This window comes from Pseudochaenichthys georgianus, chromosome 1, assembly GCF_902827115.2.
Source record: "Pseudochaenichthys georgianus chromosome 1, fPseGeo1.2, whole genome shotgun sequence".
NCBI classification, from domain to species: domain Eukaryota; kingdom Metazoa; phylum Chordata; class Actinopteri; order Perciformes; family Channichthyidae; genus Pseudochaenichthys; species Pseudochaenichthys georgianus.
The window spans coordinates 18,081,642-18,108,317 of NC_047503.1; the positions used below are offsets into that span (position 1 = coordinate 18,081,642).

The 26,676-nt window shown below is 44.5% G+C and overlaps 1 protein-coding gene across 3 annotated transcripts; it reads right to left on the reverse strand.

Moving 5' to 3' along the window:
* On the reverse strand, positions 1-25,681 carry epn3b (epsin 3b). 3 transcript variants are annotated; one of them, XM_034093754.1, is made up of 12 exons: positions 25,595-25,681; positions 17,659-17,891; positions 17,267-17,425; positions 16,216-16,299; positions 15,778-16,075; positions 13,410-13,528; positions 12,169-12,255; positions 2,158-2,281; positions 1,912-2,082; positions 1,692-1,787; positions 927-1,220; positions 1-500 (listed from the first exon to the last, which is right to left on the reverse strand). In XM_034093754.1, exons 2-12 carry the CDS (start codon positions 17,725-17,727, stop codon positions 214-216), a joined length of 1,788 nt encoding a protein of 595 aa, XP_033949645.1. In that variant the 5' UTR covers positions 17,728-17,891; positions 25,595-25,681; the 3' UTR covers positions 1-213. The 3 variants fall into 3 exon arrangements, with proteins under 3 accessions (XP_033949645.1, XP_033949644.1, XP_033949646.1); XM_034093753.1 differs by lacking the exon at positions 25,595-25,681 and adding an exon at positions 23,456-23,691; XM_034093755.1 differs by lacking the exons at positions 17,267-17,425; positions 17,659-17,891; positions 25,595-25,681 and adding an exon at positions 23,456-23,691.
* Between the last annotated feature and the right edge of the window lie 995 nt (positions 25,682-26,676).

The window sequence follows — 26,676 nt, forward strand, 5'->3', positions numbered from 1 at the left end:
TGTGTGTGTTGTGTGTTTGCTTTTTCTTCAAGAGTTCAGGTTGTATAGCAGCTGATATGTCAAATACAATCCGAGTTGTATCACATCAGACCAGGATCCGCGGTCCAGTTCAGGCTCATTTGTCTCGTTGTAGTCGGCATAGATTCATCCAAAATAAAGAGTCCATTCTGTCGTCTCCCTCTGCAGACCGGAGCTCAGAAGCTGCAGGGGGTCTCAGAGGAAGGGGTTGTGGCTGTGTGACTGAGTGTGCTGCGCCAGGCAGGGGGAGAGGGGCAGGAGGGGCTGGGGAAGGTTGGAGGGGAGGTCCAGGAGTCCTGCGTGAGGCTGTGTGAGGGAGGAGGGGAGGGCGGAGGGCTGGTGGTGCAGCGGGAGGGGCAGCGACGGGCTGTAGGAGAGCATGTGGGGGGGCAGGGGGGATGTGGAGCACGGTCGCATCTGGTTGAGGGTGAGGCGAGGCTGGTCGCAGTGGAACGGGTTGGTGGGAGACGGGGCGCTCAGACCTGAGGAGACAGGAAGGAAAGGACAATATCACAATAGTATTTTTGGAAATACAGTTAGGGATGACAGTTGATATGATTTTTTAAATACCAATGTTATTATTGATCCTGCACCTTGGTTAGATTCTTCATTATTATTTATTCCTAGAAACAGTAGGCCCACATTGTTTCAAGTGTCAACGCAGTTATTTTTTTATCTCCACGCCTGAAGTTTTCTGGACCCCCTTGAAAACGAGATGGTGCATCTCAAAGGGTTTATCCTAATAAACACATTTCTATAAGTGTAGGGCCTGATACATTTAAGCAAATGAAAATAAATTACAATCATTTCACAGACATTATCTTTCATCTTTCTTTGAGAACCCGGTTCTAGATTCACATTCACATACAAGTAAAGTGTGTGTGGGCTCTTCAACTCTGGTTTGTTACCTAAGAGGAAGGGGTTGTTGTGCATATTGCTGGCAGGGTTGGAGGGTATAAGTGCGTCTAAATTAACCAGCGAGGCCCCCGTAGGTCCCAGGAAGGCTTCTGGGGTTCGACACAACCGTGAAGCAGGGGCGCTGAGGGGGGGCGCGAGCCGGGACAGGTCAAAGATCTCCGGGCTGGCCGACTCTCGTCCGTTTACCAGAGGGTTCACAGGAGGGTCGCTCCCAAACGGATCAGGGTTAAAATCTGCTCCGGAAAATGGGTCGGAGTCTGCCTTCCCTCCAAACAGCTCTTCATCTGCTCCAGGAACAGAAATATTATGAGGTTTACGAAGACAACGCAGAACTCTTTTACCGGCTTTGAATGCCACAAGATGGCACTGTACTGGAACTGCTAACAATTAATAGTTTTTCACATGCAGTTTATTCCTGCATAATTTACAACATGCATTGTGTAGAATTTAGCTTAGCCAAAGCTACATTTGAAATATAACTAAAACTAATTGAAAGCTAAAAACGATCACAACCCTAAGGGATGGACACAAGCTATGGAACATTTCGTGCAATGCAGCAGAACATACTGTATGTAAATAAAATAAACACAACAGCAAACCACCTTTTGTCTATACTGTGTATCAATATCAACTTTTTTTTGTGAGTACTATCTATGAGTGCTGCTGTCCATAGGCTCATGCTGGACTGATAATTACTGCGTCTAAGATCCAAATGTACAGACTGTGGTACTTCTTGCTGTCTTGTACTACAATACCTGTGGGACTAGCAGGTTGAGGGGAGGACAGCTGAGGAGCTTCCTGTTTAGGATTGTTCTCTTCCTGTGCAGCGAACGGATCTTCCCCGTCACCATCTGCATGAAAAAAAAAAAAAAACATTAAATAAAATAGGCAAAAGGTAGTGATAACATTGTTTGGACAGATATTGAAAACGACAACATATATGCATTTAGTTGATGCTTGGTACTTCTCAGGTACCTCTGTCTGTTGGGCTGTCCCACGCATGATTGACAGGACTGGAGGAGACGGGTGGAGCTTCCCAGGGGTCTGTGTGTGAGTCTTCACATGGAGCCCAAGGATTGGACGCATTGGAGGAGGAGGGAGGGGCCGTCCAAGGGCTACCAATCACAGGAGTGCTGGATTGGACCGCTGTTACAGTTAAAAAAACACACATTGTGAAGCATAAGAAAACCTCACAGCGTGTGTGTGTGATGAGCCACCCACCTACAGAGTCCCAGGGGTCCGAGGAGACGTCATCGCTGGGTTGGGTAGAGTTCCAAGGGTCATGAGGCGGGGGAGGGGCCTCGGATGATTGGCCAAATATGTCGACCAGCTCCAGCATGGCGGACTACAGAGGGAGACAAAACTATTAATACGAGCCAGGTGAGAGTCAACTCTGGAGATCTGTGGAGGCGAGTATGGTAAATGATACTGTCCTTGTATAATATGACAATTCCTATTTATGTATTCAGCTTGGCAGATCTTTGTTAATTTAGATAGAAGAGACAGAATTTTGACTTGTTTTGAGTCAGGTTTTTGTATATGCATCTCTTAAGATTTTCTTTTTAATTTGGCACGTTTTGTAGCATGTCTATACTATTGGCCATTTTTGTATGCATTCCTGAGTCAAGATATTCATTTGCGTATTAGAGGAATGTATCATTCATGTAAGTCATTGTTAACTAAGTCAGAACTTAAATAGCAAGGCATTTCGGTAAAGACAAGGACGTATTATTGAATTTAGCTATTTCTATACAGTTTTCTGATACATTACTTCAAAATATATGTGAATGTGTGCAATGTGTAATTCATCATCACTATGCAATCAAAACCATGTTTTACATTTACTGGATACCCCGTTACCCTGGGGGATTGTGTATCTTAAGACACCATTTTGATATTTCTTAAGCTGAATAAACCATGCAAAATGTCGAAATAAAATACAAGACATTGTCCCATTGTGCTGTACATTTTTAAAAAGTTGATGTTTTACAGATGCACGGTTTTCACGAACAGTGAAGATCTGCTGAAGTGATACTGACGTCTTTATGCACTTATTAGGAATATTAAAGCTCACTAAATGTTGTTTTATTTGAGTATGAATATGCACAAGCTAGAATGAAAGCACACATTTATAACAACTGTTTTAAGCATCCTTGATAGTTATATAAGTATTCAATGGTTTCTGTTATTTTACAGCCTGTATAATAGTAGAAATAGGTATATTAGATGCTTTGGCACAATATGCATATATTTTGTTTGGTTTTGTGTGTATATTGGCAAAGAGATACAGTGACATATTGCAGTGAATAATGCTTGAGGGGATTTTTCAGACTGCAACAGAGTCCTGTTGCAGTTTACTCTGCAGGAGCCGGCAGCGCAGAATTTGTCAGGAATAACGTCAGTCAGAGAGGAGGGCACCTAAAAGTAGCAACAAAAACCCTTATAATATAATAAAGACTTTTACACCCTAAGTCATCACTAATTAATCTACCAAAATAACATTTACCAAAGCAAAAAAATACTTTCAGGACAATCGTCAGACAGAATAATCAATCGCATGAAGTTGATATAGCTTGTAGTACAATGAAATACAAACAATACAATACATATTTGTATCTTACCTTTATAATAAAAGTAAAGACATAACCTTAAGGCGTAAGTGTGATGAGGTGACATACGGCTGTGCATTCTAAGCTTTGTTGTTGTTTCAAGGACAGATTTGATTGATTTTCTAGTGAAAGTGTCTAAATCTGCAGCAGCAGAACACAGGAGTAAGATACAGTCAAGACGAATAATAGAGGTGTGATTGAACATAATTATAATTAGGAAATAGCTGATACGGACTAGAACGTATTACAATGGCATTTGTTATTGCTATGGCATGACTTTTTGTCACCATGGTATCAGACCGCCACCTTATTTAGCAACCCAACCTTAAAACAACCCAGTTGCTTAGTGATGATATACCATCACGCCACCGTGAAGCTGTATATAGCAAAGGTCCATAATATGCTCCTTATCTACATGAAGTGTGCATTTATACATATTGTTCCATGTCCTTTTGTCCTTGTGTGTGCGTGACCATGTGTGTGTGCAGACACGGTGGAGGAGGACGAGGGAGACGATTTACTATTAAAGTATGTGGATGAGTTCAGGTGGTTCCCCCTCATGTGGAGCCACATGCAGCCTCACCTCTTCCACAACGAGTCTTCGCTACTGGAGCAGATGGTCCTCAACAAGGAGTTCGCTCTGGTGAGATGGATGCGCACACTCAGACACGCACACTCATTTCTTGCAGTTGTTTGTTCTATTGTTGCATTTTTGTTTTTGTGTGTCCTTTTAATCATGCTCGCTTCCCATGATTGCATTTTCTTCATGCTCGCTTCCCATGATTGCATTTTCTTCAAGGACGTCTGTTGCTGTTAGTAATTGCTATTTCTTTGCTACAGCAGATTGCTGAGATGAAGTTTGCAGGTCAAATCACTGGAAATATTCTAACACAAACAATACACTTTGTTACATAAACTACTTTACAGGAAATATAAAAATGCTTCTTTGTTTACGTTGCATAAGCGTGGAAAGTTTGGTGTTAATATACCAGGACTATGAAATTGTAAACTTGGTTTACTTTCCTGTGTCTAATTGTTGTTAGGTTTATGTTTTGATTTAGTTTTCACAAGCTAATACTGTAAAGAAAACCTGTGAATGTCTTGAAGGTGCACAAATATGTTGAATTACATTCTTAACGCAAATTACTTCCATATAAACTCATTTCTATGAGGAGGCGGTGTTCGGAAGATAGTTGTATTTCTGTCAGCGAAGAAGAATGTTTTAACAGAGTGTAGTACTAATTTTCCGCTGTAAAAAACAAACTAACGACATTAATATCCCTGTTGGGAAAACGATAGTTACGGCTGTAACTACGGTTCTATGAGTCCCGGATGACCGCCAGAGGCGGTGCTTTAGCACTGGATATGTCCATCGCGCGCGCATGCGCAGCTCGAGTACCAATAACAACAAAGTCACCTGTGACCCACGTGACACCGGCTATATCAGCCGGTATTGTCAGAGGATCTGTTCCCCGAATCTTCTCGCGAGCACACAAGAGTGACAGGGAACTCTGGCGGTCATCCGGGACTCATAGAACCGTAGTTACAGCCGTAACTATCGTTCTATTTCGTCCCTACTGACCGCCAGAGGCGGTGCTTTAGCACTGGATGACCTATACCAACAATGTCATGAAGAATCCAAGCCCTTGCTCACCACTGGAAGCAGCGGAGCTCGGCAAAAGGACCACGCCCAAAGAATGGGGAGTGGCGACATTGACCTGATGACAACTGGAGAATGTGCCAGAAGACGCCCACGACGCCGCGGCGCAGATGGTCTCCAGGGGCACCGCTCTCAGGGCAGCCCAATATGTTGAGATGCTCCTTGTAGAGTGGCATCTCAGCCTGATGGCAGGGGGCGACCACTGGCCCCGTAAGCCTGTGAGATGGTATCGACAACCCAGTGGGGAAGCCACTGGTTAGAGGGCCTAACCTCCTTTAGTGCCGCCAGGGCAAACTCAAGAGTTGCTCCTCCTGCCGTATACAGGCAGTAGCCTTGATATACGCCCTTTGGGCACCCCCCGGGCACAGCAACTTCGATGTGCCGTACTCCTGAATGTCAAAGCGTGCCAGCTGGGCAGGCTGATTGAAGTGAGTTTGTGGAAGGACCCCGGCGGGAATGCCACATTTGCCCAAAGGGCAACGCATGAGAGTCCCACCTCGGGCATGTATTGTTTATGGAGAGGACATGCAACTCCCCGACTCACTTCCCTGAGGCTATGGCAAGCAGAAATGCTGCCTTTGTGGGCAGCCACCTAAGCCCCACCTGGGCCAGGGTCTCGAAGGGAGGAGGTGATAGGGCATCCGGCAGCAAGGGCAGGTCCCAAGCCGGAGCCCTCGGGGTGCAAGGGGGACGCTGCCGTAAAGCCCCTCTCATAAAGAGGGACACCGACCTGTGGCACCCCGCCGTGGCGCCGTCGACCCGAACATGTCGGGCAGAATCGCAGCCACATAAATTCAGAGTGGAGTGAGAACGTCCACTATCTAGAAGGGACTGTTGTCTAAGCAACAATGTACATGCTGTCCCCAAGGAACACACACATTCTTGCCCCCCAGTTGAAGTAGAAAGTGCGTGAGTGCAAGCTGCACGGCCCGAAGCTCTAGCACGTTGACCCGGCGCGCACTCTGCTGGGCAGACCACTGACCCTGAATGGTCCTGCCCTGCCGCACTGCACCCCACCCTGAGAGACATGCACCTATGGTGATGGTCTCCTGGCGGGATGGGATGGCGCCCATGGGCACGCCTACCAGAGATAGGCCCTGCCCCTCCAGCGTGACGGAGAGTGGAGCAATGCTGCGACACCCTGACTTCACTGTGCCTGTGCCACTTGGCGTCCAAGGGAAGGCTGTTCAGCCACATCTGCATGGGGCACAACGACAGCGGGCCTAAGGGCCCAGCGGCCGAGGCAGCTGCCAGTCTGCCCAAGGGCCGGAGGAACTGAATATAAGGCATCCTCTTGCCCGGCCCACGTGGAAGTAGGCATCCCTCGGTTGGGAACCACTCCACCTGTGCGTATGCAGTAGTCAGTATATAGAATGGCAGCACCTTCAGGAATCTGTTTTTTCCTCTGAGGTCCAAGATCGGGCGAAATCCGCCGACTTTCTTGCTCACGAGAAAGTATGCCGAGTAGAACCCCCTGGCTAAGCAGAGGGTCTTACTGGGTTGATTGCGTCCTTGGACAAAAGGACGGACAACTCTTGGCCCAGAGGTAGGGCCCCTGCCGGATCGCTGACGACTGTCAATTAGACCCAGCCGAAGGCTAGGGGCCGGAGCTGCGGTCCGTACCCCTGGGTTAAGGTGAAAACCACCCAAGGGACGGAAGTACAGACTGCCCAGAAACTGAGCTGCTGCTGGGAAAGCAACCGCCGACCACCCCCGGGATTTCAGAGCCCAGCCCCCCGGACCCTGGAGCCTCTTGGGGGGTTCTGGTCAGGCTCTGGGGCACGAGGCCGCCTGGAAGGCGGGTGACATGGGGCACGAAAGTCATTGGGAGGCGGTTGAGTGGGCCGCTAAGACCTCTGCAGACCACCCCTGTAATCCAGCGGCTGAGTGCGGCTGCTAGAGCGGCCCCTGGGCCTGCTGGGAGTGGGCACAGGTCTGCGAGGACCCGAGTGCTGCTGCCTGGTCTGCCTAGCTTGGGCGGCACACTCCAGTGCCTCCGAGGGCAGCTGATCTAAACAGCTCCCCTGGCTCGACTGGTCCGCGACGGAGGACTCTCCGTCAACCGGAGGAGGTGCGTCAGCCGAAGGAGGGGTGCCAACCGAAGGAGGGGCGGGGGGTTAGCAGCCCCTACACCGGGCCCAGGCTGAAGGGCCAAGAGGCGACTTCATCATGCCCCTATCGGCAGCTAGCCGATCCACTTTAGAGGACAGCCTATTTCTAGTCCTTCTATTGGGGGGAGCACACAAAGCCATCGCTCCCTCAAGTCGCCGGGAACGGCCGAATTGATCTGGAGGAGTACGTGACAAGGAGAGGTGTCTGTTGGCTGCTGCCAGACGTTCCACCTCAGTGATTCGAGCCACTCTGAGCACCCGAGGCATGCAGCTACAGCTCATGCAGGTGTTTACCGTGAGAACCTCCCTCAGATGCTCGAATTTCGTCCCCACTGACCGCCAGAAGCGGCCGAGGCAGGAGGGGCAGCGGTCATGGCCGTCCTCGGGCTCAAGAGAAACCCTACAGGCGCTACATGAATGAACCATTCTGTGGGTAGCCAGATGCAGCGTAGCCGGGAGCGGGTGCGGGAACACGCCTTCACCAGCTACCTGCTTAATGGAAAGAGTAGAGTGTTGCTGCTACTCGCCGAACAGAAAGAGGGATGTAATTACACCCACGTTACGGCAGAGGGAGCGGGAGCGGGATCGGGATCACTGCCTTCACCTAGCTGGATTAGTAAATAAGGCAGTTTACCAAGAGCGGGGGCGAAAACACTGCCTTCACTGGCTGAGCTAGAGGCGAGTGCCAGATGCAGCGTAACCGGGAGCGGGTGCGGGAACACAGCCTTCACCAGCTACCTGCTTAACGGAACCAGGCAGTTTAGCGTCTACCAGGAGCGGGGGCGAGAACACTGCCTTCACTGGTTAAATTAAGACGAATGCCAGATGTAGCGTAACTGGGAGCGGGTGCGGGAACGCAGCCTTCACCAGCTACCTGCTTAACAGAATAAACAAGGCAGTTTGGCGTCTACCAGGAGCGGGGGCAAGAACTGCCTTCACTGGTTGAGTTAGAGACGAATGCCAGATGCAGTGTAACCGGGAGCGGGTGCGGGAACACAGCCTTCACCGGCTACCTGCTTAACGGAGAAACAAGGCAGTTCCGCGTCTACCAGGAGCGGGGGCGAGAACACTGCCTTCACTGGTCGAGTTAGAGACGAATGCCAGATGCAGCGTAACCGGGAGCGGGTGCGGGAACACAGCCTTCACCAGCTACCTGCTTAACAGAAAAAACAAGGCGGTTTGGCGTCTACCAGGAGCGGGGGCGAGAACTGCCTTCACTGGTTGAGTTAGAGACGAACGCCAGATGCAGTGTAACCGGGAGCGGGAACACAGCCTTCACCGGCTACCTGCTGAACGGGAAGAGTAGAGCGGTGCTACTACTCGCCGAACAGAAAAAGGGATGTAGCTACATCCGCATTACCGGTAGAGGGAGCGGGAGCGAGCGCACTGCCTTCACCTAGCTGGGTAAAATAAAGAAGCTAACAGTATACGCAAGACGTTAGCCGAGCGGCTGCTGCTAACGATCAAGCGAGATCAAGTCAAATAACACACATGTTTAAGACCAGATAACTAGCTTCTAAAGAATAGAATAGCACAGAGCCGTAGTTACAGCAGTAACCATGGCCAGGGCTCACACGGCATCTAACCGTAGTTACAGTAGTAACTATGGCCAGTACTTACACGGCTTAGCACCGTCGTTACAGTCGTAACTCTGGCCAGTACTTGCACGGCTTGGATACTTACACAGCATAGAGCCGTAGTTACAGTAGTAACTCTGGCCAGTACTTGCACGGCTTGGAACCGTAGTTACAGTAGTAACTATGGCCAGTACTTACATGGTTTAGAACCGTAGTTACAGTAGTAACTATGGCCATTACACGGCATAGAGCCGTAGTTACGGTATTGCCTATGGCCAGTACGTGCACGGCTTGGAACCGTAGTTACAGTAGTAACTATGGCCAGTACTTACGGCTTAACCCCGTAGTTACAGTATTAACTATGGCCAGTACTTACACAGCTTGGAACCGTAGTTACAGTAGTAATTATGGCCAGTACTTACGGCTTAGAACCTTAGTTACAATAGTAACTGTGGCCGGTGCCTAAAAGTGTCAGCCAACGGCTGCCCACTAGACAATATAATATTGGGAGGATGAAATCCTCCTTAATGGCCATACATGCAGAGCACACAGCACACACAGTGAATATTGTTCTCTGCATATCGTCCTAGTGCTAGGAGTCTAGTACTAGGAGCAGTAAATACCACGATATAGCGCTACTGCAACCATACCATGCGTTTACCGGGAGCAGCAGCGAGAGCACTGCCCTCACCGGCTGAGTTAAATAATGAAGCTTAACCGTACATGCAAGGTGTTAGCCAAGCGGCTGCTGCTAACAATCAAGCAACCAAGTCAGAACACAATGTTAAGACCAGATAATTAGCTTCTAAGAAAGAGAACAGCCCGCATAGAACCGTGTCTGGTTACAGTAGTAACCGCACATGCCGAGCACACAGCACCCGCCGTGAAGATGTTCTCTGCATATCATCCTAGTGCTAGGAGTCTAGTACTAGGAGCAGTAATACAACGAACTAGCGCTACTGCAATCAAACCCTATGCTACAGGGAGCGGGAGCACTGCCCTGAGTTAATAGTTAAGCTCAACAGCAAGGTGTTAGCCAAGCGGCTGCTGCTAACAATCAAGCGACCAAGTCAGAACACAAATGTTAAGACCAGATAATAGCTTCTAGGAAATAGAAAGTACTTACCTTACTTTCTGCATCTAAACGAAAAACGGGTTTAAAGTATGACACTCTTGGCTTTCCATACTAAATCGAATGAGGGACGCAGCCAAAGCTGGGACTCAAATGCTAATGATAGCTCGGGCACAACGCCACAAGCAGAACTTTCAAAAGAGCATAAGGGCAACTTTATGGGAGAGGAAGCGGGAACACTGTCGTCACCAGAAAGTCTAAGCCACAAACAATAAGACGGTAATCAGGACAACTTGGCTGGGAGCGGGTGTGGAAACACAGCCATCACTAGCAACAAGCTGACACAAACCTGTCTGTCGAGGCTCTGCACAGCCGGCGCAGCTCCTGGAGGACGCGTCTAACGACCCGTAGCTCCGACTGTCGGTCGCGAAGCTCCACGCGGCCAGCTGTTTGCCGATCAAACGTTCAAGCCTGAACGCTGTAGGCTACGAAAACGTAGCCACGGTACCCTCGTGCAGCGAGAAGATGAAAAGGAACAGATCCTCTGACAATACCGGCTGATATAGCCGGTGTCACGTGGGTCACAGGTGACTTTGTTGTTATTGGTACTCGAGCTGCGCATGCGCGCGCGATGGACATATCCAGTGCTAAAGCACCACCTCTGGCGGTCAGTAGGGACGAAATAGAAACAACGTTACATGACCGACTACAAGGCCTAGAGACCTTTACATAAGACAGATGGCGACTCTGATTGGCTTGTTGATAGGCAATGAGGAAAGGAGCTGGTGTGCTTTAACCTGTTAAGCCCCAATCCTGTTTTTCAGGTCTCAGGCTCGAAAATGACATTCCCAGAACAAATGACTATAACTTCACTTCTAAAAGGGGTAAATTAATAATATTTTTTCTCAAAGCAATGATAAACCTGTGAGTTGGATGTAGAAGAGTCGGAATCAATATAGAATTTATTTATTTTAAAGTAAATTCAGATTGAACACAGTAAAAAAATGTAAATTATAGTTTCTGTCCAAAAAAAACCTTACTTATAGTGAAAACCACCCTTGAATGATGGGATAGTAGACTAAATGCTTTAGGAATCCAAACTGTAATATATAATAAGTACCCTGTATCAAGATTGATGCAAAACAAGTGAGATTTGACCTTTTTAGAGAGGTTTAGAAGAAAAAAAACCCACCTCTGGGGTTATTTGGGTGAATTTGCCATATCTCTGGAACCCATTGGTCAATTTTGGTGATTGACACCTCTTTTTAACCGTTAGAGCCAATCGAGAGGGAAGTTCCTAAATCCACCTACACGTTCCCATGAGGAGTGAGAGTGATGCACATGCTGTTTGCCCAAACCAAAAGCTATGTTACGCTCTGAAAACGATAGGCTTATTCCCATAAATATGATGATGGATGATCAGTAATCATTTCAAAGGGACACAGAGACATTGGATTAACCTTCAGCAGCGTTTATCTGCGTTTTAATGCCCTTGAACACCACTTTTGATCAGAAAACAGCAAAGGTAAGACATATTTGCCGTTTTGGCTACGTAAAGTGAAGTTGTGCGTAGTCTTTGCTGGCTTTTGCTGCCGCGAGTTTTTTATACTTATACCATTGGAATCAGTGGAGTCTCAGCTTTCGTATGATATCTTGTTTGTGCAGAACTGATGAAGTATAAAATATTTCTACCGTCAAGTGCGTTAGCATTTTTTCGCTTAGTGCTAATTCAGAGGCTTAGCGTTACACTTGTGTTTTGTTTTTAAATGGTTCATATCTATCGTCAGTTAGCTGAGTTTCTTCCCGTTAAGTGGGTATGACACATTAATAGGTTGTTAAATGTTAAGAAGCCCTGAGACACAGTTTCGTGAGAAAAAAAAAGCCCGTATCCCCGCCGGCGGGGGCTATGGGGCTTAACAAATAAGGAGTATGCTTTCAGGGAAAATATTATGCTGAGCTCATGGTTATACGAGACAAAGCCATTGTCATTCAGCAGGCACCTCTTTCTCCTCTCTCAGCTCTCACAAACCTCCCTCGTTATGCTGATCTGTGTCTTTTTGTTTAGTTTCTCTCACAGTAAACTCCACTTCATTCTCTTAATGCCTGCCAAAAAAACAACCTACAAATGCACCCGCTCACCCTGGTGTAGCACGAATGCACCCACACACATGCTGTACAGAGCACACGCGTTTCTAAAACTCACCTCCTGTGTACCCGACTCACTCTCTCTCCTGCTCTCATCCAGGGCCTTCTGTAACAGAGACTCGTCTCCTTGGCGACAGCACTGGTCCTGCAGGGGCGGTATCATGACATCAACATTATCACCGCGGTTATGAGCGTGGACACACACAAACACGTGCGTAAACACACACACACACGCAAGTGAAACAGAGGCAGCACTGGTGGCTTTTTTTGTGCAGATGAAATATTTAGTTGACAGCGAGCAGAGGCTGGATCAGAGCAACACAGAGGATGTTTTACTGTAGATGGAGAAGATTAAATTATACTTGTGCGAGGAAAGAGCGATGTATGTTTGAAAGAGCAACAACGACAAGGTGGTTAATGGATTAGTTGATTTAGGGAAACATAATGCCTTCTATTTTGACAATCAACTAATCAGTGAAGTCATTTTACAATCAAAATGGCAGAATTGGGTATTATGGAGATTTTCTGTTTTATATCATATTCAACTGTGGGTTCATTATGATTGACAAACATTTAATTTGGATTTCGGTTGATTTCTTTCAACAATTTTGTTGACGAAATATAAGATTCCACATAAAAACCTGTGATTAAAATACGCGTTGAATGCAGGCCAAGTGTTTGAGAGCCGGTCGATATTTAAAGGAGTTAGCTATCAAAAATAAGAAGAAATCACTGGATGGCAACAAATAAGCAGTTTACTTAGAATGAGTCCTATGACACACTCGACTAGAGGGTTAATAAATGCTGACACTGAATGGTGAGTTGTGTAGTGAGGTGTGTTTCTGTGTGTGTAACTGCTCAGGCTACTTTAGGAGAAGGCTTGGAGCTATCTGTAGTTGTGTGTCTTCATCCATCTCTATGGTAACAGGCAAAGGAAGGGCTAGCTAGATTAAAGTGGGCGTATGTTCGGAACATTTCTACCAAAATTGTCCTTTTGGAATCATGAAGAGGCAACGAGACATGTGGCTGCAGAGGAAGGTCTGTGTGTGGAGGGAGAGTATGCTGTCACTGAGAGATGAAGGAGATTACACAATGTGTGTGTGTGTGTGTGTGTGTGTGTGTGTGTGTGTGTGTGTGTGTGTGTGTGTGTGTGTGTGTGTGTGTGTGTGTGTGTGTGTGTGTGTGTGTGTGTGTGTGTGTGTGTGTGTGTGTGTGTGTGTGTGTGTGTGTGTGTGTGTGTGTGTGTGTGTGTGTGTGTGTGTGTGTGTGTGTGTGTGTGTGTGTGTGTGTGTGTGTTACCTTCTGACTCTCCTCCCTGCTCATGGCTAAAGCTAACTGCAGCTGCAGCTCCTCCTCGCCGCTGGTCTGAGGTCGAGCCTGCTCCAGGTCTGAGGCGGCGTGAGGGGACGAGGACGAGGCTTCAGAGGGAACAAGGGAAGGAGTTTTAGTGAGGAAGCAATCAGTGTGTATGATGAGAAAATTGTCAGATTGACGTGGGGTTGAATGACGCACTGAGGCAAAGAGCACAGGAAGTGGGGGGCTCATTTGAATATTTTCATGCCCACGCAGCAGTATTGGTAATCCATGTGGCGGATTGTCCAAAATGCTCAGCTTCAGCACAAAATGCATTTAATTGGGAATCAGCGTGAATACAAGGGAGAATTCTTCATCCACTTAACTGCCAACACATAAAGTTAGCTGTTCTGTGCTCTAGATAAGTTCAGAGTTTTAAGCAGTGATCAATATTATGAAACAAAAATCAATGTCAAAGGAGCTGATAGTGATAAATGATAATTATCACCAGAGTATGGAGCTCCCCTGAGCTTTACAGAGCTTTATATCAAGGGTCAGCTCGTTGTTCAGCTGTCTAGCAACGCTACTGTTGTGATCCATTTTCACATCCTTCAAAGTGCTGTTTTCAGTCGCAGCAGGCAGCTGTTTTCAGCAAAGTAGTCTAAATGCAAGCCCAGTGACTGTCTCTCACATAGTGCATCAGACACAGTCCCATCATACTTGCCAACCTTGAGACCTCAGAAATCGGGAGAATTTCAAAACCACCGCGGGGCGGGGGGTGCTAGTGGATCGCCGGAGCTGTTAGATTAACATTAACATGCTTATTGTACTTCTGAGTGCAATGCCTTGCGGCCTGTAGCACCATCCTCTTGATGGAGCATATGTGTGGGCTGGACCAGGAAAGGAGTGAACAGAGGGTCGAGTTGTCGATTCTTGTTCTGTTTTTCTGTGACTATAGTTGCGCACGCTACTAAAGAGACGCGCTACCATGGAAACCAAACAATGGTGTACTGTAGCTGTAATAAAGTCTGAGTAGAAACAGTGGTGTGTAAATCTGATTTTTTCAGAAATCGGGAGAAATGCGGGAGAAACATGACCCCGGGAGGAAACCGGGAGAGGGCTATGAAATCGGTAGTCTCCCGCGAAAATCGGGAGGGTTGGCAACAAGTATGAGTCCCATACGGAAGCTGGATGTACATTTGCCTATTTAATTCACTAAGACGCTTTGAGAACACTTCCAGCTTAAATCTCACCTTTGCATTGCTTAACATTGTTTAAAAGGTTATTTTTAGCTTTCCATCCATCCAGCGAGCATATTAAAGCTTAGTACACTACAAAAACGCAAAGAGGACGTCATACTGGATGATATCATGGACAAGCGGCAATTAAGGGAGATTTACGCTTTATTAGAAATGTTTTCAAACTGTGTTCTTTTTTTCACTTTTGTGGTATTCAAAATGTTCCTACTCCATTGATGAGCGGGTTAAACCTATTGTATACTATCTGTAAAGCAACACAGCCAGGGCCGGCCCTGACCAATTTGCCGCCCTAGGCAAGATTTTAGCTGGCGCCCCCCCCCCCCCCCAAAATGCAGACACTCACTATGATTCACACGTGCATGATTGTGGCATGACCACAAAAACAAAGATATTGACACAATCCTATCCATTTGAACATGATTTAAGTGGGGGGGGGGCTCCTCTAGGGGGGTCCGTGGGCATGCACCCCCGGGAAGACTTTTTTTTAATATTGAAGTTAAAAGCATCAATCTGGTGCACTTTGAGAGCAACATTAGGAGATCTATGGATACATCTCTCAACACCCATATGAAACAGAACTGTAAGCAGATTTTCTTTTTTCATAGTTTATGGGCGCTGTACGCAATATAGGCGTAGTTCTGTTAGTATAAGATAATAAGATGTACTTTGTTGATCCAAAATCGGGAAATTGTGTTGTTATGAAATAAAAAAAAAAATATTATTTTTTTATTTCTAACTTTTTTTTTTTTTCCAATTTTCGGCGCCCCCTATGGGTTGATGCGCCCTTAGCATTCGCCTATACTGCCTATGCCGAGGGCCGGCCCTGAACACAGCAGACACATTTAGTGACTAGCTGGTGAACACAGTGGAGTACTTAGCAGCGTTAGAGACATATAACACAGAGCTAAAAGACATTGACGAATGCAAATACTTTGGCCACGTTGGCAGAAACACAACTTCAAACAATTGTAAATGTTGCTCCGTAACTGTTCGCTTCCCGCCAAGTAAATTCAAAAGGGATGATATGTCACTGCTGTCTTCACAAATTGTTTCTGCTGCCCCCATGTGGCCCAGGAATGTAAGTGATTACAGTTTTAAATACCCTCAGAACTCACAGTTAAATGAAGATGGAGAGCCTCGGGAGCGGCTGAACTCCTCCCCGTAAAGCACAGCCATGCTGGGCTGGCTTGTCCGCCTGCCTGGGTGGTAAGACGGTGGTATACCTCCATACACCCCTCCGCCCCCTCCACTGCCCCCCCCAGCCATTCGCTCCTTGGTCTTCAGGGCCTGACTCCTCTCCTGTCGAAGCCGCTCCTCGTCCCGAAGGAGACACACCAGTTGGCGGGCTTTTTCCCTCACGTTGGCCCCCTGATCTCTGCCGTCACGATCCATGTACTGGAAGTCACGTAGCGTCTGAACCACACATACATAAAATAAATGGTAATTATTGAAGGATGACATTTACTTAAAGAAATACAATTCAAGCTGTGGTAATGAAGATGTTGCTGAGACAGTCAGATTGATGAGGTTCTCCTCCTGTTGCAGTCCAGTACCTGAATAGTGAAAGCGTTCTCACGGCACTGTTGGGCCACTCTCTCTGATCCTGTCTTCAGCAGGTAATCCAACAGAGTCAGGGCCTGGAGTCAAAAGCTGATTAATACACTGATAGCACATTAATATCATACACAAATCTACTGTACAGGGCGATCTGCAATGACATGGATGCAGGAGAGTCTGCAGCCGTGTTAGCCAATGTGTGAGGCTGTACAGGTAAGCTAAAGGCTTAGCATGCTGAAATACTTACAATACTAATGCTAGGATTTTTATTTTTAGTTTGCTAGCATGCCAAAATGTGTGGGCTTTAGTTGTATGCAAGTAAACAGTCCGGCTGGAGAGCTAAAGTGGTGGGATGCATGGGCCCAATAAGTCCTGGAATCTATCAACTATAAACTGATGTTATTTTAGCTTAAAATTAGCTTAGAATTAGCTCTAAAATGGCGACTTCAGAAACAACCCTGTTATGGACGTAGTCTCTCAACTCTAATTCCTTTCCAACTCCATGCCTCTGAAGTTGCAAATTGCACTATAAACAACAACATTAAAAAGGAAGTGTTGACCTGATATCCATAGGCTACAGGAAGCTAATGGGTTTTTAGATTGAGCTCATTGTGGCCCAAGAGGAAAGTCAGAGGATCCCCTAAGTCAGCAAGATACCTTATCTACGCACTGTTGATAATATCTTTTACAATTTTGGGACAATTCATGGAGTCGATATTGTGACATTTGTCAGGATGAGTGAAAATGTAACCTAGTGTTTTCACTAGAGGGACAGTACAGCTGTGGGATATGTTCTCTAATATCTGTCAAAATCCATTACAGTTGGAAAGGTGTTTCATTCCAAACGACAGATGTCAACCTCAGTCAATCATCAAATAGGAGAAAGGTGAAGGGCGGGAAATGGTGGTGAGAGATCAGCGGTCAGAGGGAAGCTAAAGAAACAGCTGAAGCTTTAGTAAGCGAGAAGAAGGAAGTGAAACATGTACACAGAGAGGATTATAAATATTCTGAGCAGCCGAATCTGACAGAACTCTCTCATGAGGTCACCTTGTAAACGTGCCTCCAGTTCTTGCCGCTGTCGTTCAGGCGTTTCCACACCATGCCCATGACCTCAGCAAACGCCACCACATTAAAGGTCAAGTCAGCAATCTCTGACATGAGAGACGAGGACGGGCCCCATGGATCGTTCGAAGTGGCTTCACGAACCTACACGTGACCAACAGAGGATCATTGACGTCCTTTTCTTCTCGTATTTGTATGCATATCATTTTCTTTCTCATCCAAAGTAACCATATCATAAAAAATGAGAAATAACAAATGTCAAAGCAAGTTTATAGTTAGATGAAGTTGTGTTCTGACGTTAATTGATCTGATATGACTCGACATTGATTTAAAGGCATTCAATCAGAATGACGTACAGCTTGTTTTTAATAGGCTACCTTGATCTCCGCTTCTGAATAGTTGTGCACGATATTCTTCACCTGCCGGCGCAGGGCTGAGGTTGTCATGGTGACAGATTATGGAGGATGTGGAGGGATAGAAAAATGTAAAAAAAACAACACTTAAAAGATGAAGAGACGGGGTGAAAGGGGGAACGTGGACAATGGGAGCGGAGGAGAGGTAGCTATGGCAATGAAAGCTCCTCTTCTCTGTCAGGAGTTATAGGACGCCCCTGTAAGAAAGAAAAACAGACATTATATGAATAAAAGTAAACTCTAGAAATAACTTCATTCTTACTCTTTTTTTGGGATGATCTAATTAGCTAAATATAGGTTTTTTTTGTATCCGTGCAAGGGGCAACACATAAACACAGCAATAGACTGGTTTTAGAATTTAGACCAAATTAAACAAAGCAATATAAACATCTAAATAATACAATGATTATTAATATGAATATGAAACAGTATGCAAACCAGTTGTTATTAATGATGGTTGTGTCCATGTTATGTATGGCGACATGTGTATTAGTGTGTGTTGTTAATGGCGTCAATGAGCACACTGAGGAATACACACAATAACTGATGATAGTGACTGAGTGAGTGGCTCAACACTGGTTCCCTGCTCAGGAAGTAGGTCATACAGAAGCTCTGGCACTCAGGTGTCTGATGGAGCTTCTTGGCAGCTTAATTTATTCAGGCCAACACACACATGCAGCTGCCTGTTTGCCCACAGACACACACATAACCCATTTTCTCTTCTGAGTCCATAATTCAGAGAGGACGGAGGGGAATCGATCGTTCAGCTTTCCTGTCACACTTTTCTCTAGTGATACTTCCCACTATCCTCCGATACAACTCCCTGTGACTGACACTGAACACACTGTGCTCACCAAAGTAAAGCTGACCTCTGGTGACCTCAAACTAAACGTCTTCCCTTCAGTGATCAGCTAACACACAAACTTATTTTTAAATGGCAATGTAGAGGTGATGTGTTTACATTCTTATCATTATCTATCTTGGGGCATCATCTTCAGATAAAAGAACACCTGACATGCTTTAGTAACTTGTTCAACAGTATGTATGAATGCTACTCACAAGAGTCTAGAACATTTGATGACAAGGCCTGTTGCACTTTTTTAGGCAACCCCTACTGCCAAACACTCTTTTTGCCAATTGGCATAACAACAAACACACTCCCACACACTTGACCTCAATGCCAAATGCCAGTCTCTTGGGAACATTTTTGTCCCTCTAGCAACGTATAGAACTGTGGGTTAAAGCAGTATGCAGATGCTCATTATCAAGTAATTGGAATCAGACCCAAGACAATGGGGTCAGTACTCCCCTTTGTTTGACAGAACCCTTTGACAATCTATCCATTCAACAGCCCCTTGAAATAGTGCCCATGCATTTGGCTAACATGAGAATATTATTAACAGACTGCTGCTGCTTTAATCATGGGGCAACAAGCAATAACTGACCTTTAAAATACTCTTTTCATGTACCTGATCTCATGTTCATGTCACTGTCCACTGCTGCTCTACACACAAAGGCTGTCAGGGAAAGAAGTCACATGAACCTCATCCTGTCGATAAAGCAAACATCAGCAGAAGCGCAGAGGAACTGAGACACACAGCAGGGACACTGACAGAAAACTCTCTCAGTGTTTGTGTGCATGTGCAGGAGAGGGAGAGAATGAAGGGCACAGAGAAGAAAGTAAAACTCAGCAGCTTCACCCAGTATCACCTTTCTGCAAAATCATCTTCAGCTTCGTGTTCGGACATAGACAAACCCACACAAAGGTTTTCAATGGCGGATGCTCTCTACTGCACGAGGTGTTTGAAACTACCCCTTTATCTGATCCTCACAATGTTTTAGTAATATTATTCTTTGTGTGCATTACAGCCCTAAAAGGGGAAGGAATCTGGGGCCAATCGACAGTAAGTGTGTTAGAGGGAGGAATTTATGTTGCTATTTATGTGAAGTCATTCAATCCCAAATTTAAAATCTACTGTAAAAAGGTTCCCAGGAATACATGTGATCCCTGGACCAAATATGGCCTTCCACCCTTCAGACTGCTAAAAGTCACTATTTGAGAGTGGTGAAAGAAGTATTTCTATCATAAAACAAATCCTATACAACAAATCAATGACACAATTATACTTATCTAAAAGTAAAGTAGCAATAGCATTTACTTGAAGTCTCAAAAGAAAACATATTCATTCTGAAGAGCGACCCCTTCCAAGGTTAAATTAATCATTACCATTGCTGCATTGAGATGATATAGTTGGTATACATACTACATGCTACATAAAGTAAGTACATGTCAAAGTTATACTTAAATACAATACTTAACTAAGCGTCTGTTATTTTCCAACAATGCTATTTGACTTGCAGGCTACATATGTGGGAGTACATATGGGCTACAAGTTGTAGCCCATATACTACACTATCTAAATCCAATAATATATCAAATTGTGCAACATTGAATATGCACAGTTACACAAACATCAACATGTGCTCTTAAACCAAAATTAAAATGATAAAATCTATCCTCAAGTATAATAAATAAGGAATTTCTGTTATAAAGTACAGCTCAGTTTCAGAGTGTGTATTTGATCAAGTTTCATCCAGAGACAGACTGTTGGGATGCTCGGCCTGCGAGTATTGCAATAACTCCTTGGACACGATGACAGCACCCATTGTCGTTTGATATGTTATGACTCACAGCTTTGAGCTCTATTTAAATGAATCATCTGGTGGTGTAATAAGTACTTCAATCTGTGCTACTGTCACTACATCGAGATGAAACAACTCCGAGAAGAGTCACCTGATGAAGTCAAACACCCGAGTAGTGATGCTCAACTGCAGGGAGACAGCTGTCTGTAAATCAGTGAGGGAGGGAGTATTCAGATTGTTTACCTAAGTAGAAACACTAATACAACGCTGTAATAAGTGAATTTCCTGCATTTAAAATGTGGTTAAGTAGAAGTATTTAAGTAGGCCAATGAGGAATATGTAATAGAAGTATTGAAGGTATTTAATGTAGAAAAAGTGTCCCCTATGACTGTAATAATATTATCTAATTACACTGAACAAAAATATAAACGCGACACTTTTGTTTTTGCTCCCATTTTTCATGAGATGAACTCAAAGATCTAAAACATTTTCTATATACACAAAATAACCATTTCTCTCAAATATTGTTCACAAATCTGAAAAAATCTGTGACAGTGAGCACTTCTCCTTTGCCAAGATAATCCATCCCACCTCACAAGTGTGGCATATCAAGATGCTGATTAGACAGCATGATTATTGCACAGGTGTGCCTTAGGCTGGCCACAATAAAAGGCCACTCTGAAACATGCAGTTTTGCTTTATTGGGGGGGTCTGGGGGGGTCCGAAAACCAGTCAGTATCTGGTGTGTCCACCATTTGCCTCACGCAGTGCAACACATCTCCTTCGCATAGAGTTGATCAGGTTGTTGATTGTGGCCTGTGGAATGTTGGTCCACTCCTCTTCAATGGCTGAGCGAAGTTGCTGGATATTGGCAGGAACTGGAACACGCTGTCGTATACGCCGATCAAGAGCATCCCAAACATGCTCAATGGGTGACATGTCCGGTGAGTATGCTGGCCATGCAAGAACTGGTATGTTTTCAGCCTCCAGGAATTGTGTACAGATCCTTGCAACATGGGGCCGTGCATTATCATGCTGCAACATGAGGTGATGGTCGTGGATGAATGGCACAACAATGGGCCTCAGGATCTCGTCACGGTATCTCTGTGCATTCACAATGCCATCAATAAAATGCACCTGTGTTCGGGTCTGGGGGGGTCCGAAAACCAGTCAGTATCTGGTGTGAGGGGTAGGGTTAGGGTAATGTTGTGAATCGAGTGGCCTGTGTTCGTCGTCCATAACATACGCCTGCCCATACCATAACCCCACCACCACCATGGGCCACTCGATTCACAACATTACCCTAACCCTACCCCTCACACCAGATACTGACTGGTTTTCGGACCCCCCCAATAAAGCAAAACTGCACGTTTCAGAGCGGCCTTTTATTGTGGCCAGCCTAAGGCACACCTGTGCAATAATCATGCTGTCTAATCAGCATCTTGATATGCCACACCTGTGAGGTGGGATGGATTATCTCGGCAAAGGAGAAGTGCTCACTATCACAGATTTTTTCAGATTTGTGAACAATATTTGAGATAAATGGTTATTTTGTGTATATAGAAAATGTTTTAGATCTTTGAGTTCATTTCATGAAAAATGGGAGCAAAAACAAAAGTGTTGCGTTTATATTTTTGTTCAGTGTAGATAGTAAGATTGTACTGTTACATTTTGTCTTATATGTATTCATATTCTGATGAATTCCTTGATCGTTGATTGATTGGTTTATAAAAACGTTTAAAATAAAAATGATGTAACCATTACCCCAAGCCCATGGCGGAACCTTCACATCTACGCTGCAACCCTAACAACACAATGTTAAAAATAAATAAAATAAAAATTCACATTTGAGCAGTTGGAGTCATGACATGTTTTGTATAGAAAATGATTCAAACGGTTATCAGAAAAGTTAGAGTCAAAATATGAATACGTTCCTGAGCAAAATAACAGTCACAAGTGGTGGAAAAATAACCTTGGTAGGCAGAATTACTATGGTCTTAAAATACTCCAAGACAAATACAAATCTTGAATTTAAACTATTACTGAAGTAGTAGTACGGAAATATTATCAGTAAAATGTATAATATTATTGTGTTTTTGTCAGTATAAGTACATGTCAAATAATTGTACTTAAGTTTGTCAAGCCAACTCCGGATACTTTTTAAAACTCTATTGTAAGAATGAAAGTAATGCATCACATCATGTGTATTCATATACCCAAGTAGTAGCTAGTAACTATGAGTGTTTAATAAATGTAGTACTAGAGTACAAGTACAATAGGCTACTTGTAGTGGAGTAAAAGTGTATGTAGCATTACATGGAAAGTAGAGGTATGTAAAAATAGTACTTAAGTACAATACTTTAGTGAATGTACTTTGTTACATTCCACTACTGCCATGGACTAAAGCCTTCACATAAAGTAGTGAAGTAAGATGTAATGTTTCCCTCTGATGTAGATTCAAGTAGCAGGCCTATACCTCCAAATATAATTGAGTAAATGTAGGTTAGTTAATTACACTTCAACTCTGCTGTAGGTACTATCATTTGAATAGCACTAACTAAGTAGCTAAGTAAGTATACGTGAGAGTGATACAGTTTATAAAGTGACATGGCCTGGCCTGGTGCGTCAACAAGCTCTCAACACAGATAACTTACGTCACCCTATGCGCATGTGTGCTGAGAAAGCAGGTGTCCTGTATATTTCAGGTAACGATGGATAGGAGGAGTGCGCCCATGGTGGGTCTGCATTACGCATTACCCAACCTCCCCTCCACACACACACACACACACACACACACACACACACACACACACACACACACACACACACACACACACACACACACACACACACACACACCACACACACACACACACACACACACACACACACACACACACACACACACACACACACACACACACACACACACACACACACACACACACTGTTGCGGTGGTTCCCTATGCGGGCTGCCATGTGTAACACACATTCCTATGCAAGGCCAAGTGGGGTTATCCGTTCGGCAGCACGGCTCAATACAGATTCAATGATAGCATGTTTATTTAGCCACTCACACTTATTAGAGCTAACCTGGTCATTTTAACATGCCGCTTACCTTGCCCATTGCTCACCTCTCGCCTTGAGCATCCTCTCCTCTATAAATCCCAGTAATAAACCCTTCGACAAAGCAGGGCAGTTTCCCCCCTTCTATCCGCTCCTATATCCGGTAAACGTGAAAGTTGATCCGATCACAGAGTTCCCATCAATAGTCTGTATACCCCTGCCTGCGGTGGATGATGCGCGCCGCTCGGGCAAGCAGTCAGCGGTGAAATCCGCATAGGACAAGGATAAGCCACAGCACGGTGCTCACTCACTCCCTCTCTCTCTCAGGCATCCACACACGCATACGGCACCGGCAGGCCACGCACGCACAGCATACACAATCACACCGGGAGAGCGTCAGAGAGGGGCAGGCACGTGCACACATAGACATCAAAGTGGGTTTGAGCACCTGCACTTTTTCTTCCTCCAGAGAAAGTGCCCTTTTTTTCTCCCTTTTTTTGTTGTTGAAATAAATGGATATATATCTACTGCTGGTTGCGCACAGTTTCCCTTTCCAAAAATATATTGATTGAATACAAAAATAAAAATATCAGGTCGGGAGATTAGACTGTGAAGTTCAGATGCTCTCTCTCCCCTCCCTCCCTCCACGTCTCGCGCACAGCGGTGCGGAGTGCAGTGGCGCCTCCAGAAATGTATCATAGGGGTGGCCAAATGGGGCCACTGAAAATCTTGGGGTGGCCCACCAAAACCAAGAATTTAATTGTTGTAAAAGTATAGACTAGATGAAAACAATGGCAAAGAGAATCACCTACTGATATACTTTGGTTTCTTATTTTAGATTTTCTGATACTATTCATCTGAAGTGAATATAATATGGATAGTTAACATTTTACTTCAAACAACATTTAAAAGAACCTTGTTTTGTGTTACTTGTGTTGGTGATTTTTTTTTTTTTTTTTTAATATATGCTAGTTGTTCTTTCCTTTTAAAAAGACAAATACAGCTTAAATAAGTTCCTTTATTGTAAGGCACAACATGTTCAGCATTCTCAACACATACAATACACAACAGTAACACAACATGTTCTTCAGTTATATTATGTCTCTAGGTTATAAATTGTTTTGGACTGAACAAAGCTGTTTGTGTCACACTGGGATCAAAGATGATTGACATGACTTTATTAAATCAAGTTTTAAAACATGACTATTTTATTTCAACAGGACCCAAAAACACAAGGGGTATAACAGGGTAAATACATACTGTGATTGAACACAAAAACACTATCTATTATTGACCTTTGTAGTAAAATCAAAACATTATAAATGATACAAAACCCCACCTTTTAGTATTAGACAGAAAATAGGTGACGAGACATATTTCTATTTTTTTAGATTAGGCCACTGTGGTGAGAGTAATACATATAGCTTGTATTCCATTTGTTTTGTATATGTATATTTATACTTTGTAAACAAACTGATTACCCTTTTTTTTTAATTAGCATACAGAACATTATGAAAACAAACTTGACTAATGGTCGGCTCATAACCTCAGAACACAGAAGAGGAAACACTGCATAGATTCTCGTTTCATTTTGAAGGAGCTGCAGACCTAAAGTGTGTAGAAGACTTACATGATTAAAAAGGTCACAATCACATTAATAAAACTGTACTTAGGTTTTAGTTTCACTTTTACAAAACAGAGTTCCACATGTACTTTCTAGCATGTATGGCCATCTCCTCACTAGCCCTATGCTGCTGCTCCCCTGCCAGCTCTGTCTCTCCTTTACTCATCTTCTTCTTCAAATAAGAAGAGATGTCTGTTGACTTTCTCTTAATTTTCTGCAAATTGACATTACACACAGCAGTAATTAATAGTAGCCTACGCATTACAACAGCCCAGCATACCGACATCAGCTAACGTTAGCTTAGCAAGCTAAACTAATGCTAACTAGGATAGCCGCCAAAGTGTGTTTACAGACGAATTATACCTGAAGTCAAGCCAGCCTTTACTGAGCCCCGAGCCTGTTTTCCAGGTCTTCCAGCGTTTTTCTCGTTTTAATGCCATTGAACACACATTTTGATCAGAATAACAGCTAAAGGTAAGCATATCTCCGTTTTTTGCTACCTAAAGCTAACACACTAAAGCCTAAAGTGTTGTGGGGCTTAACAGGCAACGAACGTATACGACTTACCTTCTAGAAGTCTGGTGAATTTTTGTCAAATCAGATCCTCAGTCAGTAGAAAAAAACGTTTTGCTGCAACCTGCTGCTGTCTGTGCGAATCTCAGAGTGGTGCTTGCGAGTATCAGAGTGGTGCGCGCGAGTATCAGAGTGTTACCATGGTAGCAGAGGGAGAGGGAGGGGCTGCAGTATGAGCGTTGGAAGCTCAAATCAAGCGACTCGCTGGCTGTGTATTTGTTGTTAAATATCAGATAAACTACTACGCATACGTGACTGGCGAGGCGGTGTGTGTGTGGTGGGGGGGCCAGTGGGGGGGCCAACAAATATATCAGGGTGGCCATGGCCCCCCCCCCTGCTGGCGCCACTGGTGCGGACATCGGCAGTCACTTCAGACAGACAGGTAGCAGCACCTCCAACTTTACTGTCCCATGTTATGCCGGCTTTTCTTGGCTTGTCTGAAGGTGAGTGGTGATGAACAAATGACTAAACTGCCAGCTAATTAGCCAGAAGACAAAAACAAATATAGTTAACTTAGGTAGGCTACTAGCTAATGGATAAATTAGCTCCAGGTTTAGCTATGGCAATTTATCATGGGCATACAGGCTAATGTACTGGGAGACACTAAAGGTGAATACAGTAAAATGTGTATCTAATAACGTCATCACAATCGTCACATTGATATGCAAATTAGGCGTTAAAATAGGCCTAATTAAAATGCGCTAATTTGCATGCAGTTACCAAGGCATTGCAGGTGAAAAGGATAAAACTAAAAACTAACAAAGATAGTTAGTCAGTATATTCCCCTGAAATGTTGTTTTTAAATGCAGATTAGCTTTAAATCTATAGATGAATTAAGACATGGTAGTAAAACGAACTCCATTTATATGTGTTTTTTGGAAGTTTTCTTTCCATTAGAGTGAAAGAAAACATGGAAGCAAAAGAGACCAAAATAACAAAATGTATAGTAGCCTACATGAAAAACGATATTTTTGCCTGTAATGTCCTTAAACAGTAACTTCATAATTTTGATTGTTGGCTGCTCATTTAATAACTATTCATTTGACTAGTTTGTTGTCTGCTCTTGTGCGTAGTGA

Bases quoted from the DNA above. Each gene is read 5' to 3' on its own strand.
- epn3b (XM_034093754.1), bottom strand. From the start codon at position 17,727: ATGACAACCTCAGCCCTGCGCCGGCAGGTGAAGAATATCGTGCACAAC. The intron at 13,529-15,777 runs GTGAGTTCTGAG...TTCCCTCTGAAG, and splicing joins CTCTCCATCTTCATTTAACT to CCTCGTCCTCGTCCCCTCAC. The intron at 2,083-2,157 runs GTGGGTGGCTCA...TAACTGTAACAG, and splicing joins GGACCCCTGGGACTCTGTAG to CGGTCCAATCCAGCACTCCT.